Below are 22180 nucleotides of genomic sequence, written 5' to 3'. Positions count from 1 at the left end.
TTTCAACATAAAATCTGATGATTTCGCAAAATTTAAAATATCTCATTCTGTAGCATTCTTAGAAATTAATAGATATGAATCAACAGTCTGTGTCATGTTAAATAAATACAATTTGTTAGATCTTTTAAAATAAATTATGGTTCCCATTTTGCTACAGTTTGATTTTTTACTATTTTTTTTAATATACAGAATTACAGATGGATTTTGAGAAAAAGAGACATAATAAAATATTCATAAATCATTCATATTTTATTATTTTAATTTTAGTAACAAAAAGTTAAATGAAATAAATGAGCTTGTTATATCTTTAAAATTTTCATAAATATTATAATCGTACAAAATATTTTAACATTATAGTCGATTTTTAGTCCCGAATTAATTACGTATAAAACTGATTATTCCATTTTACCGTATGAGTCAAAGTGAAAATCTTTCCTCTTTTTATGAATCTTATTCAATGAATTTTATATTTACAGGATAATTACAACACATAAAAATTACCATATATATATATATATATATATATATATATATATAATTAAACAAACTCCCATATATATGTAGTATGTTCCTCGAAGTGGTATATGCTTTTGATTTGGTATCACTCACCCATTCCTCCACCGCTAATTTTTAAACTTTACAGATGTTTTAATGAAGGTTTGACGAATGTTCTATGAAAATGTTAACCTTCTAGGATTTATAGAAACAGAATGACGGTTTCCAAATGAAAACATTAATTTCAGATAATCCTCATTTTTTATTCATTATAAAATAGTTGCTAAAAATGATTATGTGTAGTTAAACAGCCGTTCAAATTGAATAAAACAAGTTAATAATTAAACCAACCGGGTTGGTTTAGTGGTGAACACGTCTTCCCAAATCAGCTGATTTGGAAGTCGAGAGTTCCAGCGTTCAAGTCCTAGTAAAGATAGTTATTTTTATACGGATTTGAATATTAGATCGAGGATACCGGTGTTCTTTGGTGGTGGTTGGGTTTCAATTAACCACACATCTCAGGAATGGTTGAAGTGAGACTGTACAAGACTTTACACTTCATTTACACTCATACATATCATCCTTATTCATCCTCTGAAGTATTATCTAAACGGTAGTTACCGGAGGCTAAACAGGAAAAAAAAGGTTAAGAGTCGGCCTAAAACAGTAGAACTTAGTGTGAGCTAAGACTTTCTGGAATAGCAGAATATATATTTAAGTTTTATATGCATTTTCTGACTAATTATATTAGTCTGTGTGGTGCACAGTCATGCGGCAACTGCTGCATGACTGTGCACCACATTCTCGTGGACTACATATGTTATGCGGCTTTGCGTTCTCAGTTTAATCTACCTAGAAACATCCGTGATATCTTTTTTTTTTTTTTTTTTCTTCTTTTTTTCTTCCCCTACTCTCCCCGACCGGATATCCATTTAAGTATACTCAGTCGGGGAGAGTGTCCTTTTACTCTAAGGGAGCGTCCCCCGCCCACCGGTTGTACACCCGGCACGGCAGGTTAGCTCCCCCGGTCTCGGATCTTTAATTTTATTTTATTCGCCTGCCTCTAATCCCCCGCCTTGGAGACGGGGTATGGCTCAGCAGGGAACCGGGTCTCGGTCATTATGCCTTTGCCTCTAATCAGCGGTACCGTCCTCACTAAGCGCCGAGGCACCCGCAGGAGCGGCACCGCCAACCGGGACTCGGTCTTTTATTTGTCCCACACTCCCCAGGAGTTCCTCCCCTTCTCAGGAACCCGCACACCACGGCGTACCACCACGGCGCACACCACGGAGGGACTGTCCTCCCTACCCTAATTTCACAAACCCCTTCTTCTGTCCTCTTCTTCCTTGGTGCGTAAGATTTCCCCGGCAAACCTACGGAACCAATCCCAGTTATCGTCACTATAGACCATCCAATTTAAGAGGTTTTCAGGTGTAAGTCCGTTGTCCGAAATTTCTCTTCTATTTGGAGCCCATCTTGGGCATACAAACAGTGTGTTCCGCATCAACAGTCTCTGGGCAGTACACACATTGTGGGGTAGGTCTTTTTCCAATTCTAAACAGATAATGGCCGAACGAGCCATGCCCCGTCAACAGTTGTGTCGTATAAAAATCTACATTACCTATTCTATTGCTAGTCCACGTATTTATGTTGGGGATTAGTCGCCTGATCCAATCCCCAACTCTAGAGTGTGTCCATGTATCCTGCCACTCTTGATCAATTAGCCGTTCAACCTCATCTTTGGACATACCCCTATATCTAAATGTTCTTCCTTTAATTTGTAAATCAATGGGTATAACCTTCGTTAATATACACAACGCATCGTATGACACTGTTCTGTATCCCGCGGCTACACGCAGTAAAGCAAGCCTGTGTACTCTTTTTAATTTTGTTTTGTTTCTCTGAATATTCATTGTATCTCCCCATATCGGGGCCGCATATAAAATTGCTGACGTGGTAGCCGCAGTTATCAGTCTCCTTATTACCATTTTCGGTGTACCATGGTTCTGGAAAAGAGTCCTCAATTCCTTAATCAGAGGAGTGACCTTCTTACAAATCATCTCTACGTGTTTGCTAAATCTTAGGCTTTTATCCAAAAGAACCCCTAAATACTTTGCTTCTTTGACCTCCTTAATTCTCTCTCCTTTAATGTTTATATTGAGGTTTCTAATAGGTCTTCTACCTGAAAACACCAAACAACAGGATTTGTTAGGGGATATCTGTAGCATGCTTCCTACCAGCCATTCATCAATTATTCGTAACGCCTGATTTGCTTAATCCTCTAGGTTATTAACTTCTCTGTCTTCCACTAGGATAGCAATATCATCAGCATATCCAACAACAAAAACCCCCTCGGGATAATCCAATCTAAAAGTTTTGTCATAAAAAATATTCCACAGTATAGGCCCAAGGACTGATCCTTGTGGAACTCCTCCAAATATCTCAAATGTGGATTTTCCTTCTAACGTTTTAACCTCAATGAATCTATGGTAAAGGTATTGATTAATCTGGTTGACTAGATAATCACTTATATTCATGGCTTGTAATGCTGCGATAATGGCTTTCCAATGAACAGATCCAAAAGCATTTTTTATATCCAACATTATAAGTGGGATTTTCCTAGTTCTCCACGTGCCGTTTCTACTATTTAATGCCCAGGTCTTAACTTAGTCGATCGCGTTTATCGTAGACCGGCCTTTTCTAAAACCATATTGCTCCTCATGTAAACAATCTTTTTCCTCGATTTCTTCTCTGAGTCGGGTTTCTAGTAGTCTTTCGACTACCTTACCCATGTTATTTATTAGTGTGATTGGTCTGTATCCTACATGTTCTTGATTTGGTCCTATTTTAGGAATGAAAACAGTTCTGGCTTCTTTCCAACTATTGGGGAAGTTACGGTTTTGTAAGCCATAACTTGCAACATCCACTAATTCCCAGGGTATGATCCTGGCAAGGTCTTTAATGATGGTGGCAGGTATGCCATCCGGTCCTGGACTTTTTTTATTTTTTAATTTCATGATGGCTTCCAAAACCTCCTTTTGAGTGAACCTGCCAGCCTGACACTCAATTACCTCTCTATTGAGATCTTCTATTCTGGGAAATAGCAATTTAACCTGTCGTGCCGACATTTCAGCACTCAATGTCGGCACGTATCTTCCCAGGCGTTTGGTCACTATCCTAAATGCCTTTCCCCAGGGATCTACGTTAAGCTCTTCACACAACTCCAGCCATTTCTTTTTTTTAGCTTGTTTGATAAGGAAGTTGAGTATTTTCCTAGCTTGTCTGTATTGCTCTATTGCAAGACGACCTTCTTCTTCCGTTCTATTTCTAGCGCGTAATCTCTGAGCTACTCTTTTGTATCGTTGCATGATTCTTCTCTGCTCTTCTATCTCTGCAGACCACTAATAAACCGGGTGATATTTATTGTTACTCGGCGGTATTTTAGCTATCTCCTCTTTAATTATATCCTGGAACGCCTCAGGAGTTATTTGTGGACAATTTTTGATTCTGTTTGCTGCGTTGTTGGTAACGGGGTGAATCTGTTGTTCTGTCATTCTACTGAAGATGTTTAACTGTCTTCTGCTTCTTCCTCATTCATCCTAAGAAGTATTATCTGAACGGTAGTTACCGGAGGCTAAATAGGAAAAAGAAAAAAGTTAATAATTAGTCATACTCATGACTAATTACCTAACTGTTTTTAATCGATTGCCTCCTGGAAGAAGAACGGGCCGTACCGTCTTTGTTTGCTTAGGGCACAAAAAGCCTTGACTTTACGGCTATCACAAATGTGCTGCAAAGTTTCATGAGGGTTTTCGCTACCTCATACTCAGTAGTTATGGGTGTTCACCTTGCAACTGATGTGAAACGTTAACTCATCATTAAGAATTACATTATACAAAAATGTATCGCTTTCTGTAAATCTATCCATCATTTTCACACAAAACTGCAGCCGAGCAACTTCGTCATTAACTGTAATATGTTGAACCACGGTTAATTTCCATGACTTCAAGTGGAATCGTTTACGTAATACGTCCCTAACAGTCGTTTGTGGAGTGTCAGTCTCACATGACGTACGTCGAGTGCAAATCCTTCTCCGAGTTGTTCTACAGCAGCTTCAAGGACACGTGGGCGTCCAAGTGATTTTGTGTTTAACAGAATTACCTATCTTAACGAAGTTTTGGTGCCAAGAGGAAATTATATGCCTAATAGGAGGCTTCCTATCGTACTCATACGAAAATTACATTGAACTGCACAGTTACTTACAACAAATCGTGAAACCAAAACACAGAGCGATCACATTCCGCACAAGTAAATGTATCCATTTTTAACAACACTGGTGATAGCGCTGGTGGCCGAATTCGGTACTAATGGACTATATGAGTCGTAACTGATTTGTTTTTCAATAAAATGAGATCTTAACCGAATCTTTAAATTATATTAAAAAAATTTTAATCGCTTTTAAAGTTGTTAAGTCCTTTTTGAATCATCCAATATAATATTTAGTTTCAAAACAAAGACATTTTAAGTTCTTTATGATAACATCGTGGTTTAATAAACTGTAATTTTTTTTATAAAAACAAATATTTCTTATTGGTAGCAGAACATGTATTCAAAATCATCTTTAAATTGATTCTTAAGCTATCCTAAATTTAATGACATATCTATACATACAAAAGTAATGTAGAAAGTAGTAGTAGGAAGTAGGAGAAAATCGGTTAAAATAAATTAAATAGTCCATAAATAATTGCCTATGTTTTAACAGAAACTGGATTTTGGACGACTTTACATTTGCGTTCTCTACATTACATTTACTTACAGTTAAAAAAATAAAATAAAAAAATAAAAACTTTTAACAAAAACCACGCCAAAACTTTTAATCGTTCACATAACGAGAACCAGGTAAAAAATATATCATGTAGCCAGAAGGGTCAAAGCGCGGAACCGTGCAGGTCCAGAGAGGTAGCCCTCTTGCTGAGGATATCTTGGCCTGGTCACATGCAAGAGTAACTAGGTCGGGGCACTCTGATGACGCGTGAAGGACCCTCGAGGTTTGAGGGATGGGCGCGTGAGTGTCGGGGAATATGCATGGGGGCATACTCGGACCCCGACTATGAGTAGGTACGGGGAGGGTAGCCCTCCTGAGGAGAGCCATCACGGCATCCAGAAGCGGAGATCGTGTTGCTTCAGTGAACCAGGAGGATCCCGTTGGGAAAGTCCAATGGATGGACAATGCTGAAGGTTAGTTGTTAGACATCGCCGCGTTACATAAGGTCAACCGAGGCAACGTCTTCTAGGCGGTTACCGGTTGGCCTTGTGTGGTTAAAAAATGGTAAAAAATATTATATAAAATGAATATATGTGTAAAATGGTTACAGTATTTCGAATATTTTTGTGACTGATTAAAAACATCATGAGTAATGAAGCTCTTATACAGCTATGAATTTATTTTGACTAATGCTTGTAAATCAGAATGGTGGAGATGAATATTAAATTCTTTCCAGTCGAATTTCATTTAAATAATGAACTATACATTTATTAACATATAATTTTGATTAGAAAAGGAGCTGATAACTACCCCATAACAGAGATCCAGAAAAGTCTCTGAAAGTGTAAACGGTTTTTTTTATTGTAATATCAAAGAACTACTTAAAATCTTGTGTTTTAGAAGTTTGATTTTTATATATTTTCACCGTAAATTCAAAATAAATAAATTTATAACTTTAATTTATAATTTTTCATTTATTTTTTCTTAATACTTGCTCTTTACTATAAAGTATAAAATATTTAAATAATTTTGGATTAATATTTTTAAATAAATTATTGTTTTTAATAATTCAATTTTTATTTAATGTATAACTTATTTGTTAAATTAATAGCCTTGTGCTATTTTTTCTTAAAATACATTCACGCATGCGCGCATATATAAAAAAAAAAATTCCAATGCGATGATTGAGGTTCTGTTGATATGCAGACCTTTAGTGGTTTCTTATTCAAACGCGCTTTCTCGCACGCACTTTTTACATATACAAAGTGCTTCTATTTTTAATCGCAGCTGTTCGTGTTGTCTAATATTATACATCTGCGTTGTGTGATTTGTGTTGTGTGGCAGGGATATTTTGTTAACTTGAACTGGGGTAAGAAGAAATGTCTGGTCGAATGATCCGTTCCAACGTAACCCCTGTAATTCTTTGATGTATTTTAGTGCGATCTGGTTGTGTCATACTAAAATAACAACCAATGCTTGATTTATAGCGGATATTTTTTTTTTATTGAGCTTTTATTTGTATATTAAAAACAGTAAAAATTTATTTTATTTTTTCAAGACAGAGAAAATTGATGTCCATTTTAACATAAAAAATTATAAAATTTACCATATTTTAATATTATCATCTAGAAATTTTTAAAGGAAAAACACGAAAAATCGTATATAATTTTTTGTTTAATCTATAAAGATCCGATTACAAATCATAAAAAGTATGTTAGTAATATGGTTACTAAAAATATTAAATAATCTAAAAGTAAAAGAATTTTAAAAATATTATGTGTTTCTATTGCAGAGAACACCAGTGTATGTAATTTTTTTTTTTAGGTAAATAGTCCTGCAAAATTCAAGGTTATCACTGAAAAGGTGGAGGAAGTTACTCTTATTTAACAAATAACTTTTTACTCCCGCCTTCTCTACGGAACAGTGCCAACTTCAAATTTTTGATCTCTTCCGGTATGAAGAACCTGTGCTCTTACCGGAATGATTCACATTTCATTTTGAATATATTAATTAGTAAAAATTAAAAATTAATCTTTTTTATTACTTTCCTGGTCAAGCAGGTGAATTATACAATTCAATTTTGAAAAAACTTTTCGATTTTTTGAGTAAAATGTTTTTTTTTTTTTTAAATACGGAAGGAGTATTGGATTATTTTATTGACTTTATTGTTTAACAAAGTACGTTTTGAACATTAAAAATCTGAAATCGCAAAAAAATGTACTTTTCATTTTTAAAGCTCCCATACTTGTTTTTCATTGTGGTTTCTTTTAGTGTCGTCTAATTATGCATATAAATTAATCGAGATTTCGCCTAATTAAGGTCATATTTTTCTAAGGCACATTTATTAATAATTAAAAAATAACAATAGGCAACTTGTCATCAAAATAGGCTGTATTTGAAAATCCTTACCTAACGATTGATATTTTGTTCATGCGTTAGGGGTGATGAGGGAAGCTTAACTCCAGATTTTTAACATCTCCCCTCCCATAAATTTTTGAAAAACTCGAAATACTCAAAAAGCTTTTGAAATGCGTTTTTCTCTGAATCTATGCATTTTAGAGAAAAGTTTTTCAAGCAAAAAATATAGAGGACATTTTCCTCTACAATTAATGTATTTAAAGTTATGCCGTATAATTTGAAATTGAAATACTAGGTGGCGCTGAAGATGTAAAAAATGTTGTAAACGACTAGACCGGTTTCGAACACGTGCCCAATTCACAACATTTTCACATTTTCATAAGCTACAGCTCCAAAACGGTAAGTCGTACAAGAAAATTGTTTAAATAAAAGTTGTAATTTTTTTGTTAGATTAACTACTTTTCCAAATACAATACAGACAAAAAACAATTATTTCCGGTGAAAAAACCGAAAAAACACGTTTTTTACAACTTCAGCGCCACCTAATATTTCAATTTCAAATTATACGGCATAACTTTAAAGACATTAATTGTAGAGGAGAATGTCCTCTACATTTTTTGTTTGTAAAACTTTTCTCTAAAATGCATAGATTCAGAGAAAAACGTATTTCAAAAACTTTTTGAGTTTTTCAAAATTCTATGGGAAGGGGGATGTTAAAAATCTGGAGTTAAGCTTCCCTCATTACCCCTAGGTAAGGATTTTCAAATAAAAATACAAATTGACTGTACTAATATTTGCAAAAAAAGGTTTTTACAAGATCTCTCCTCCTCCCCAAAAAAAGTTCATAACTTTGAACCTTTGTTGTGATCGCTATTATTGTTTTTCATTGTGGTTTCTTCTATTGTCGTCTAATTATACATATAAATTAATCTTTACTAAACTTCTTTCTTTATAGCCTCCGGGAATCACTGTCAGGTATTACTTCTGAGGATATGTATAAGTGTAACGTGAAGTGTAGTCTCATACAGTCTCAGGTAGACTATCACAGTGAATTCATTAAAGTTCAATGATCATTCACTGTGAATATTTCACAGTGAAATCATTCGGTAAAATGAATTTTTAATAAAATAATCCGTAAGTGGTGATAATAATTTTAAAAAAGCTGACAACACAGTTGTAGGTTTTTCCCGTCACACGGCTATTTATAAATTAAATATAATTAATATGTTAATGACATATTGAAAAGATCCCACTTTATAATTACAAGATAATATTATTGACTTTGAGGTTAAACCACAAATTTCAAATCTGCTTTTACTAAAAAAAATTTTTAATTTCAACAACTTTAAAATCGTTTTCAGCGCTCTTGAAAATGCATAAATTGATACCTCACAAACTAGGTTTGTTACTTTTTGCCCGAACCCTAAATTAGGAGTCAAAATTCAATTTTATAAAAAATCTTGTTTTAAAAGAAATCTTAATTACAATAAAAAAGAAAAATGTTAAAAATACATGAGTTTTGATCGAGTCCTGCCGCTCGGTGATGCATCTTAGTAAAGATTTCGAAGTTGAGAGTTCCAACGTTCAAATTCTAGTAAAAGCAACTGCTTTTACGTGGATTTGAATTCTATATCGTGGATACCGGTGTTCTTTGGTGGTTGGGTTTCAATTAACCACACATCTCAGAAATGGTCGACCTGAGACTGTACAAGACTACACTTATATGCATACATATCATTCTCATTCATCCTCTGAAGAAATACCTTACGGTGATTCCCGGAGGCTATAGAGGAAAGAAATAAATTTAGTAAAGATTAATTTATATGTATAATTAGACGACAATAGAAGAAACCACAATGAAAAAAATCATCATAGCGATCACAACAAAGGTTCAAAGTAAAAAAAATTTTTTTGGGGTGGGGTGAGATCTTGTAAAAACCTTTTTTTTGCAAACATTGTTATTTTGTAATTGCTAACAAATGTGCCTAAAAAATATATGACCTTCATTATGCGAAATCTCGAGATACTTAGGATGAACTTGCTCTACAGCTTCACCCTTTTAAGTTGAAAATTTAATGAAATCAATGCCCCATATATAGAAATAATCTGACCAAGTTTGGTCAAAATCGGTCCAGTAGTTATGAAGATCAGAACTACTGATTTAGAGGCCAACACCAAACATCCGGAATATTTCCATCCCATTTTTTTGGGTTCCATAGCTGTCAAAACGTCAAGATCCGGGAAAAACCGCTTATACTCAAATTGGACCAATTACAACACTTTCCCTTCTAAAGATATAGGTCTGCTAGATAGAGCTATCTAGATGGGAAAGTAAGAAACATTTTTAAATTGTTCTAAAAATACAAAGATATAGTCATAATCTAAATAAAAATGTTATAATTTTTTAGAAAGAGGTTGAACATTTTTTTCCTGTAATTTTTTCTCAAGAAATAATAAAGAATAAGGACTGTCAAAAAATAAAATTTTTACATTTGAAATACAATGGGCAATTTGCGAGATTGATTTAAATTTAAAATAAATTTTTTTTTTTTAAGTTTTAAAATTATTTTTTTGCTTAAAAAGATATTTTTGTTACCACAGATCATTGGAGTGGGATAGGCAAAAGGTTTTTATAGTGGTTTGAAAGCCTATCATTAGAAAATATAGATGCAAAAACCCCCATTAATTCCTTTTCTGATGCAAAACGCAACTAAAAACAACTATATATATGATTCATTAAAAATGGCTAGTTGTTTTGATTCGTAGCAAAACAAGCATTAAAAATGTATTAATTTGTTTACCTTGCAGAGTGATCAAAATATGGATAAAAATAAATTATTTTAACAATTTGCTTTGGACTCAGAACGCCAAAAATCATGCTTGATCGAAAAGTGAAACTTAAATATTTGTTCGCGTATTAATATTTTCTCTATTTAAACTATTTTTTTTATTTAAATATTAAAAATTAAAAGTTTGGCACAATTCTGTAATGATAACTTTATCTTTTTGGGTAATTTTATAAAATTTCCAAAAGTTGAATGGATATACACTCTAAAATGTTTGGTTTTAAATCGAGGGTGTCAATTCATAAATTTTGTAACTTTTCTAATGAAAATTTTTCAGGAAAATCGAAAAATAAATATTAAAAAAAAGTAAATATTGAAAAATGTTTAGATTTTAAAGTTCATATCACATATTGTAGCTCTTCTGACGTAACTTTATTCAGAATTTAAAAAAAAAAAAAGATTAAACTGCCTCGTTTCAGGCATTAATATGAAAAACTAAACACTTGTAAGATTGTATTGCTTTATTTTTCACTTAAAAATAATAATAATAATAATTCCTATTATTATTATTATTATTAAAATGCCATCCCTGATCGCTATTCGAACTCGAGACCTCCGAATGAAATGCCGAGACACCACCACTCCGCCACGGAGATCGGTGGAATTTTTTTTTTTATTATTATTAAATTTTGTTTAATAATAATATTATGGTTAAATAATATGCTATTTATAATTATTATAATTTTTTTTCTAAATAATAAATATTTTGATATTAAAATATTTCTGTTAATAGTTGTATTATAACGACTTTCTTAAAATATTAAATACTAGCTTCCTGTCGCAGCTTCACTCGCTTCCCGCCGCGGTCAATTTTTTTCCTAATCAACTAACTGGAGCCGTCGCGCATACAGTGGCAGTGGCTATATTGGTTAACCCGCCGCTGAACAGCGACGCAACCCTTAAAAAATCGAGATTAAAAAAAAATCGAAAACGATTTTTAGATAGATATTCATCTGAAGAATATTTGCAAGCCCAGATCTATTCAATATCTAGTTTAATATAGTCGGAAATGGGGAAAATTTGCAATCTTTGTTCAAAATTTCGTTCAAGTTCGAATTTCGAAATATCTAGAAATTGGTTTTTAGATATTCACATGACGATTACGCACACCGAAAAAGAAAATAGTCAGGTTTCGAAAAAAAATTCAAAAATCTAGAAATTACTTTTTTAGATATTTTTTCATGGAGATTACACACAACAAAAAAATATATCTTCATTTTTACTGAGAAATTAAAATATAATACATTTCATTGTTACTCCATTTTAACCATTTAAACTCGTAATTTCAAAAAATCCTTTCTTAATGTGCACATACACCGTAAGAAGAACGTGTATACAAATTTTCATCAATCTGTCAGTAGTATATATATTTCAGTAGTATATATATATATATATACTACTGCGGGCTATATATATATATATATACTACCGCGTCTGATGTGCTAGTATGTGAGTACACATACTAGCACATCAGACGATGCTTCGCGCCCTCGCTATGTGACTTTTGTTTTCCTGTCGCGGTCAGGAAGTCGGTCCCGGTCTAGCCGGGGGCTCTACTCCCTGAACCTTCCTGTGTTCATTAAACTCATGGTTGAGAGAATAGTAATAATAAATAAAAATTAATACCTGTTCAGTTTATAAAATTAATTTCTTCACAGCAACATTTTTGTCAGTACAAGCCTTAACTTTGAGTGATCTAAGAATGTGGGTTTCAAAACAGCTGGCCCATCATCTTAAAAATATTAATTACTGGTTACCCATCCGAAGTAAGACAGATGCAGGCAAACGTGTTGTACATACAATAACATAGGCTATATTGGTTGAGCCACCGCGCCGTAAACCGATGCGCCCTTAAAAAATCGAAATTAAAAAAAAACCAAAAATGGTTTTTAGATATTTATCTGAAGAGTATTTGCAAACCCCAATCTAATGAATACTTCATTTAGTGTAATCGGAAATGGGGAGAATTCGCAATCATTGTTCGAATATTCTACCTTTCTTCACCCCTTTCAAGGTTGAATTACGAAGATTCTAGAAATTGGTTTTAGATATTTACATGAAAATTACACACACCAAAGATCAAGTTGATGTCTTCATTTGTTACCGAAGAATTAAAAAATAAAAAACCGAGTTTCAAAAGAAATTCAAAATTTATTTTAACCCTTTAAACCCGAAGTTTCAAAAATCTAGAGAATGGTTTTTTAGATATTTATATAAAGATCAAATTTTAAAGACCAAAAATCAAGTTGATATCTTCATTTGTTACTGAGTAATAAAAAAAATATTTAATTTCATTGTTATTCGATTTTAATCCTTTAAACTTGTAATTTCAAAAATCCTTTCTTAGTGTGCACTTACATCGTAAAAAGAACGTGTATACAAATTTTCATAAATTGATCGTTTTACCATTTTTAATAATTTTTACCAGCTATTTTGTAATGAATAAAAAGTATGGTTTATCTGAAATTGAAGTTTTAATTTAAAAGCCGCCATTTTGTTTCTATAAATCCCAGAAGGTTTAAAATTTTCACAGCACATTTTCCAAACGTTCGTTAAAAGGGCTATAAAGTTTCGATAGAATCGGTAGCGGAATGGACGAGCGATACTAAATCAAAAACGTACACCTCTTCATGGGACGCACGGTATATATTTTATATAACTGCTTTTCATTCTTCTTTAACTTTTTACCTTCCAATATTTTTTCTTTTTAGTAAGATGCGTTCTTGGTTTTTCCAGATGTTTGTAAAAAAAAATTATTTTAAATAAAATATAATTAAGTATATTATTAACATAGTTGTATGTTAATTGATTGAAAACATAATATTCTTTGTAACAACGTAAATATTACAAAAATTTTAGCAAAACCTCTTCTTGGTCTGGTCATAGAATTTACTTTATTGTTGATTTTATACCTTTAAAAATTATTTTAAATAAAGTATAATTAAGTATATTTTTAACATAGTTATATGTTAAATCATCCGGAAGGTCCCGGGTTCGAATCCCGATCAGGCAAAGTATTTTTCATACGCTACATAAATACCCGTACCATATTCCCACGCATAAACTTTGAACTTATGCGGTGAATTAATCATCAACAAAAATAAAGCGTCATAAACCATTCGGTTTTGTAGGCGATCTGACGTCATAAATCACTCCCGAAAACGACTTAGCTCTTCTCAGAATAACAATATATGTGGGGGAAACTTAAGGTTTATCCAGAAAATATTATGCAAAGAAAAAATCCTTAGTTTTATTTCAACAGTTTTGTTTTGAGGATTCCGAACAGCGGTCAAGAAATATTACTATACTAGTTTTGATACAGTGCGTTTAAATGGTAAATATTTATAATTTCTATATTTTTATGTTATTTTTATTTTTATTTGATTTTGTCTTAAATATAAGACAAATTTTAGATCAGTCGTTTTTCTTTCACCGTTTAACATCAACTAATCCTAAAATATTACTGTTAACTGAACCTATCAAATTAAATGATAAATCTGTAAGATATTAACTTCACCAAAAATTCTGGTGGTTATTTTTTATTTTGTATATTTATAATTCTTTAAACCGATTTTTATCAAAAGAAAATAATCAATTTACATTTTTTTTATAAAAATAAATAAATAAAAATATATACATGAATTTACAATAAGATTTATCTATAATCATTACGCATAATTAATAATGTCTAAATATTTTATTTCCACGAGATGATTCAGTTTTTGAGTGATATCCAAAATGTTTAAATTTAAAACTAAAATAAAACTCTTGTCTAATATATTTTTTTCTTTTTAAGACAAAACAAAAAAAAACAAAACACTTTACAGGGTTTGTGCCAAAAAGTATTTCTTTTTAATACTAGTATCTTTTTTAAACGTATTGTATGTGCGTATGAACATAAATAAAAAATGCTTTATACGGTATACATTATAAAGTACGTCATGGTAATCTTAAAACATCTGTAAAAAGAAAGAATGAAAAGATAAACATTGTAACTGTTTTAAATTGAAACAGACGCATACCAAGATTTACTAAGAATTTGATTCGCATCATTTACTGAAATCATGGTTTACTGGCTAACATCACATACCACGTGTTACAAAGATAAAACGGTATTCTTTAATATAAAATCTTTCTTACGTTAATGTATAATTAAAATATAATATCGTCTTACGCAATGGCCTTGACTTTGCGTAATTACTTTTTATTACTATTATTTCTAATGTAATTACAGCACTTAAAATATTTTCAAGGTATTATTCAATACTATTTGATCTGTTTTATCTGTTTACTTTTTTCTTACAGTTATACTTAATTTTAATTAAGATTCTATCGGTACGGTATATAATTAAAAAAGATTAAATAAAAAGTAGAGGTACTAAATTTGACTAAGGCTACTTCTTTATTTGTATATTTATAAATCTCTAATTCCAGAACGACTAACTTGATTTTTATAAAATAGATAATCAAAAGATTCATTTCATTATAACTATTCTTTAATTTAGTTCCGATTTAAATTTTTCACTAAAGTTCGAAATTTTGATAAGCAATACATTTTTTTTACGTTTTAGATAATTTTTTAAAGCCGATTTTAATGTTATTATTTAAAAATTTATTTAATTTCTGTTTAAAATTATTAAACGTATAAAAATCGATATTATGGAATAAACCCACATTTTATAAAAATGCGAGATAAAAAATACTTAGAAACGATGGAAAGAGACTACTACCAATTGTGAGATAAGGTTTTTTTGAAATTCAGGAATGTGTATGACTTTTTTAAAATGTATATTCATATAAATTTAAATTAACGCCAGATTTTTTTTTATACTTTTAAGGCCGCAAAGGACCACTTTAGTCAGAATAATTCAAGTCTTTTTTGCCTAACTTTTGGCCTTTAAGTTCTTAACTTTTACTTTCTCCCAATATTTAGTCATTCTTAAAGATCTTGCTTTACGATCCTCTTCTGAATTAACCCTTTTTGTATAATTAAAAGTTCTTACTTTAAAGTTGGTATTCGGATCTTTAATAACAAATTTTAATTTTTCGGATTTATTAAGTAAATCTTCGTAAGTCAAATTTAATTCTTGCATGTCTTCTTTAATTTCTTTGATCCATAATGGTGGAGTTTTTAAAGACCAAAATCGATCGATAATTCTCTTAGTAATCCTATCCTGCGGTAATCTTAACAAGTGTGCACAGAAAGAAATTCGCTTCTTTTTCATAGTATCAATTAAGGATTCCAAGTTTTCATACAGAAATTTATTAGGCAATAATAACGTATGAAAAAGGCAATAACGCCAGATTTATATATTACTTTCTTTCAGTTTTGTATGAATATCAGAATGACATGAGACTTTCATTTAGCTAAAACAATGCATCATTAAGCAGTGATGTCAAAATTTATAATTATATTATTTTTAACAAAAAGTTTAATTTTTTTTAAAAGTTATTTAGAAGATTCTTAGTTCGAAACCAGTAGAGTATTTTTACAAAATTAAAAAAAAAATTTCGAAATTGGTAGTTTTAGAATAAAAGAAGGCTAGTATTAATATACATAGGCCTCGAATTAAAAATATCCACATAATTGATTAAACTTACTTAAGTGATTAAAAACATAATATTTTCTGTAACAACGTACATATTAGGAAAATTTAAACAAAACCTCTTCTTGGTCTATTCATAAAATTTACTTTATTATTAATTTTATACCTTTAAAAATTATTTTAAATAAAATATAATTAAGTATATTTTTAACATAGCTGTATGTTAAATCATCCGGAAGGTCCCGGTTCGAATCTCGATCAGGCAAGGTATTTTTCATACGCTACATAAATATCCGTTCCATTTTCCCACGCGTAAACTTTGAACTTATGCGATGAATTAATCATCAAAAAAAATAAAGCGTCATAAATCAAACGGTTGTAGGTGACCTGACGTCATAAATCACTCCCGAAAATTGACTTAGCTGTTCACAGAATAACAAATATTATACCAGTTTTACTTGGGAAAGTATACAGTTAATCTTGAAAATGGCTGAGTCGTTTACAAGAATGTTTTCTGACTCGTATCAGGTCGCCCACGACCATTTATGGTTGCTATATAGCTTAACATATAACATACGTTGAAAATTGCTTAATGAATTCTGTTTTGTAATATATTTTCAGTAAAATGATATGTTCGTATATTTAATAATACATATATATATATATATATATATATATATATATATATTTATTATATTGGTTTACATTTCTTTCTACTAGCTGGTAGTAATTTTAAACTATTTAAAGCATTCTTAACTAAAAGCTATAAATTTTACACTAGTGATCAGGGGACTGAGAAGCAACGTTTAAACCACCTTTTTCTTTATTTTAGATTTAAGAGGAAGAGGGTACCATATTCATTTTCTTTACTGTATGAAGAGGAAGAGGGTTTATGTTTGTTCGGGATAAACAAAAAAACTACTCGATCAATTGCAACAAAATTTTTACCCGTGTTTCTTGACATAACTGAAAAGGTTTTTAGATATATTTCATCTCGAAAAAATATATATATGTATTATGTAGTAGTGGAGATTTGCCGGTTGAAGTACAAACTTTAACGAATTAAATTAATGAACTGTGAACTGTAAGTCTATATCACTGAGTAAGCTGGATTTGAACTGAATTATTCGTATCAATCGAATGAATAACACAAAAATAATAGAATTAAATTTACTTTAAATAAATTTAAAAAATGTCTGTTTAACAATAATGTGTTTCCGTGGGGATTGCGTGTGAGGCTAGAGTGGTATGCGACACTTCATGGGAAGCTAGACAAATCATTACCAATAACAAACGGGTTTCCCCTGGAGCGCTGTTTTGGAAGGTGCAATGGGGTGCTCTTATAATATCTTTGCAAACAATCGTCCGATTTTCAAAATTCAAATGAGGTATTTGTTAGTAGGTTGAAGCTTAACTTTTGCATGCATCATGTACACACTCGATCTAACAGATCACGGTTATTGGGAAATGTATATATATATATATAAAATGTTTGTTTGTTTGTTATCGCATCACGCGAAGACCAACCGGCCGATTACTTTCAAGTTTGCAGGATACATTCATGTTATCCCAGGGAAGGTTTTAAGCCATCGACCGAGTCCCTAGCTCCTTTGAAGGTTAAGATAATAAAAATATTCATTATTTTTTCGCCACCAAGGAGGGTGAAGTTGTGACTTAAATATTCATAGAGCACAAAATAGATTAATCCTTTTACTTCATTATTATATTTCTGCCACTATGAAAAAGAAACAAGTTCTGAATTTTTCGTCGTCAAAGGTGTGTGTACTTTAGTTACTATTATTATATGTTTTGTAATTTAATTTCTTTTTCAGGTTTCCATAAAACCTGAATACTATAATTATTATCTATCAGTATTATTCTTACAACCATGAGGATAACGAACAGCTCGGGGGTCCATGGGAGTGGGGATCTCTGTGTAGATAGGAATGGCAATCGAAGCTAGCTCCGCTGGTGTCCAGGACGCCAGTCCCCCTGGAAAATTGGGAATGGCGAGCGAAGCGAGCTCTACGGCCATGGGATAGGCCCCTTGGCCTTCCTCAGGGAATGACTTCGGGATTCGCCTGGGCTGATCTGAGCCCCAGTCTCGGGTTTATTAAATTTAGCTGAGTTCACTAAGGTAACTAGGATTAAATTTCGTTGTTGCGATCAACATATTTGGTGGTATGTTGTATTTATTTTGCCTCGAATTACGAGACATTCACGAAATTGGCTCATAATAAGTAAAATAGGTGCGGGGTTTGCGCTTCCGCGAGCTCGATTAGCTAGTTCAGAGGGATACGATGTAGGACATTCAAGATGTCCGGACGAGGCCTACAGCGAAGGCAATAAGCTGAGTTATTAAATCACTGATTCAAATATCTACAGAGACATTTGCATCAGTGGTATCCCATCGAGGCCAGGATTATTACTATGAAATATAAATAGTCAGAGGACGATAGACGACTCCCGTTAAAGCCCAACAGGGCAAGGAACGTGGAGGGGTTGTGGGGACCGGAACGTCATTAGGCGGGTGTCTTCCCCTACGAGGTTGGGATGACCTGAGCCCCGAGGGTCCAAATTCTAGCTAGATGGACCGACTAGTTACTTATAAAAGTGAATAAATGTATTTTCATTTCGGCTGAATCTATGTTGTATTTAACACTATATATACTTATAAATCACTATTCAAAGTAAATTAAGAATGCTGGTGTGTCAGTAAAAGCAAGATGAAACGAATGTTTTCACAGATATAAACTACGAAAAAATTATTTTTCCTTCTTTTTGTTTCCATAGGATTTCAAAAAATAATCTGTTTAACAAATATAATTCATATTTAAGAGATTTTATTTTTTTCATTTCTATTTTCTGTTACATAATGAAGGAATATTTCTCCTTAATCTGTTTCTCTCTCAACCTCATCACATTATCTAATGAAAAACGGCAGATTTTACCATTTTATATTCAAAAATACTACACATTACATATTAATTAATTTTTAATGAGGTAATATAATTTTCTTCATTTAAAATTAAAGGAATATCATTTCTTCTTGTTTGGTTTGGTTTGATTTGTTTTTAATTATCATTAAAAATTTAATGAATCATTATTAAATTTCATAGTCATTTTTTTAATGGCAATTTTCCAAATGTTTTAAACAAACTAGCTTAAGGTTAAGAGATAGATCGAGCACACACGCTGTATGATTCATAGTAAAAATATTTAGGCATCATTTTATTTATTCAAATCAAAACGGATGTCATTTATTTTATAATTTCTTTTAAAAAAAATTAATGAAAATAATATATTAAGTGTAATATTTATTTCAGTTTATATTTTATTTTTAAAGGAAACTTATGAGATATTACTGTTTTCTTTAATCACCTTATATCTTTGATGATGAGTTTGAAGTTTATTATAAATTTACCTTTCGTAATAATGATAAAAAATTGTAGATAATTTTATTTTATTTTCTCCATTCTTTAATTTTATTGAATTATAACATTTTATTTGATTAATAAATATTTTCTTTTAAAAAATTAGAAATAAAAATACAGAAAACCATCCTTTTTCATTTTTTAACCTACAAGTGTGAAACGCGCAAAGAAATGTATTATATCTTCACCTATATAACTTCCTAACTTTTCCCCAATTTCTTTACCCAATCATTTTTCATTTTTATTACCCAATTTTGGACAAAGTGGCTTCCGGATTCAGCCATTTCAGAAGTAATAGCTATTTCAATCAGCTATAACGGAAGGTATTTCCTACGTTTTATTTTCACCCGATTTTCTGCATCATGTAGCATCTTACAATCACCATTACCTCAAATAATTTTGTTTTTACGCGTAGACTTACGTATTTTAGGTAGATTTCATAAGAAAGCTACCTATTATAATGGGTACCATGATTCGACGTCCAGAAAATTTCTACATATCTTCGCGTTTTACATCTCCCAGACCCCAAAACCACCATCAGTTCAAAAGTTTACAGTTTATATATATTTATTTATTTATTTCACTTTCTTGTGGACACAGTAACTGCCGTAATTTTGCGCCAGTCACTTTCAAATTGATACATAAAATATAACAACCCAAATTCTCGGTCGAGTTCGTTCGGAATGGAAATACAGGGACTTTTTCGAAAAAACAAAATATCGGTATAACTTTCTGATAAAGTAAAATATCAAATTCGTTTTAAATTCCTACAATTCTTTGGATAAGAGCCTAAAACTTATCCAAGTACATTCTTTTGATATCACCTAACAGGCCCAGGCCTGCTTATTAGGCTATTAACAAATAGCAACTTATCTATATATCGGCAAGTACTGCTGATAATTCATAAGAAATGCTGAACAAGGAAATGAGAAGAAAGCAAGTGAACTGAATTTCAGGGGAATATGTTTAACAAGTGACAAAAACTGCTAAATAGCATATGATTAATTTGGAAAGTTATGTAGAGTAGAATGTGAAATAAAAAAATCCCTTTTAGCATGAAGGTCTACACACACATGTATGTAGAAAGGTTTAGGGGGGACCTCAATGCTGAGTAACTGTATGAGACTGAACCCAGTAAGAACATGTATACAATGTTAATGACAGCACAATTGGATTAACATAAATAAATTTAATATCTGCTTTCACAAAGAATTATAAACGAAATCGTAATTATATTTTTACCATAAACAAACAAAAATAATGATATTGTTTTGTTATTTACAAATAAATATAGTATACTGATCCTTAATTAATTTATTACGAGGATGAAAGTCATTCTTATGTTTTTAGAACTTGACTGTCAGTAGAAATATCATTAACGCTGTTTTATGTGGTAGAAAAATGCTCCCTGTGCTAAAAATCTATGTTTTTTAAAATTGATAATTTTTGGAAATACCATATCCTGTTAAAGAACTCTGCATAATTAAAATAAATAATACTATTAGTTATATTTTGTTAATAATGCAGAAGGCAAATCCAGTCACTAAATATCATTGGAAATAAATGTGATTGAATAACAAAGAATTAAAATAATTTTTGTAATTTTTTTAATGGTGACATTATTAAATACTCCCATTACTATTTTTTAATTTCCCCCCCCCCTATTTTATAGATAGTTTAATCATAATATTAATTAATTATTTTTGATGGGATTAATTTTTTTAAATGTTAGCTGGATTTAATAATACTGTGTTTGATTGATAAAAAATTCATTATTGACAACATTTTATTAAATTATTATAAAAATTAATATACTTACTAATGAATACCTACTAACTAGAATATAAATCAGGGTATATTCAATTTTTAATCAATATTTATTCAAACTATAATGATGTATATACAAATTTTCATAAAAAAAATATTAATATAAAAAACATTTAAAAAAATCTTTTCTTATATTTTTTCAGACAGAGACATCTGGATTAGAGTTTTGAAAGAAGAAGGTTAATTTTTAATTACCAAAATGTTGTTAAAAAATCATCTCGATATGATAGGCCGTAACGAACCAATCCAAAGGAAGGCGAGATTCTGGCAATCATATGTCAGAGCCCTTAAAGGTAAAGTGGTTTTTATATTATTTGATGTTTTCATATATTAAAAAATTAACTGTTATTTTTATGAATTCATTTAATAAATTATAGGTTCTTAGGTTATTTTTAAGTTTTCTAAGATACTAATGTTAATTGGTTATTTTTAAATTGATTGTAGATAAATTGTTTAGATTTTAAGAAATCTTTAAATGTTATTTATTTAAATTATTTTTTTTAACAATACAATATTGAAAATATAATTTAGAGTGTTATTCACCCAAATATTACAATTACAGTAGACATAACCAAAAGGTATAATGTTTATAAAACAAATTAAATCATAATTTTTATAAAGTTATAATGATATAATGTTTGTAAATACTACTGAGCAAACACTCCTGCTGAGTAGAGTTAGTATATATGTTATGGTAAATTTGGCCAGTTAATATGTATAATCACCTGCAATATTGGAGAATTTAATAAGTATATAGTAATTTATTGCTTGAAAGTTGGATGATCGGAATACCTGAGAAGAAAAGATTAGAAGCTTTTGAAATGCGGTGCTATAGGAGAATGTTAAAAATCAGATGGGTGGATAAAGTGACAAATGAAGAGGTGTTGTGGGAAATGGGTGAAGAAAGAA

At 31.0% G+C, this 22180-nt stretch overlaps 1 protein-coding gene across 5 annotated transcripts in view; it reads left to right on the top strand.

Annotated features, from left to right (window-relative positions):
- Positions 1 to 22180, top strand: part of Mf (myofilin) — a 117988-nt gene that overhangs the window by 39802 nt on the left and 56006 nt on the right. For all 5 annotated transcript variants that reach the window (XM_075376273.1, XM_075376272.1, XM_075376270.1 and 2 more), the window contains exon 2: positions 21415 to 21564. In XM_075376273.1, the coding sequence (XP_075232388.1) occupies positions 21471 to 21564 (94 nt within the window). In that variant the 5' untranslated portion in view covers positions 21415 to 21470. The remainder of the gene's footprint in view (positions 1 to 21414; positions 21565 to 22180) is intronic.

Source organism: Lycorma delicatula, chromosome 10 (assembly GCF_047948215.1).
Source record: "Lycorma delicatula isolate Av1 chromosome 10, ASM4794821v1, whole genome shotgun sequence".
Classification (NCBI taxonomy): Eukaryota; Metazoa; Arthropoda; class Insecta; order Hemiptera; family Fulgoridae; genus Lycorma; species Lycorma delicatula.
This window is presented reverse-complemented; position numbering and strand designations above follow the sequence as displayed.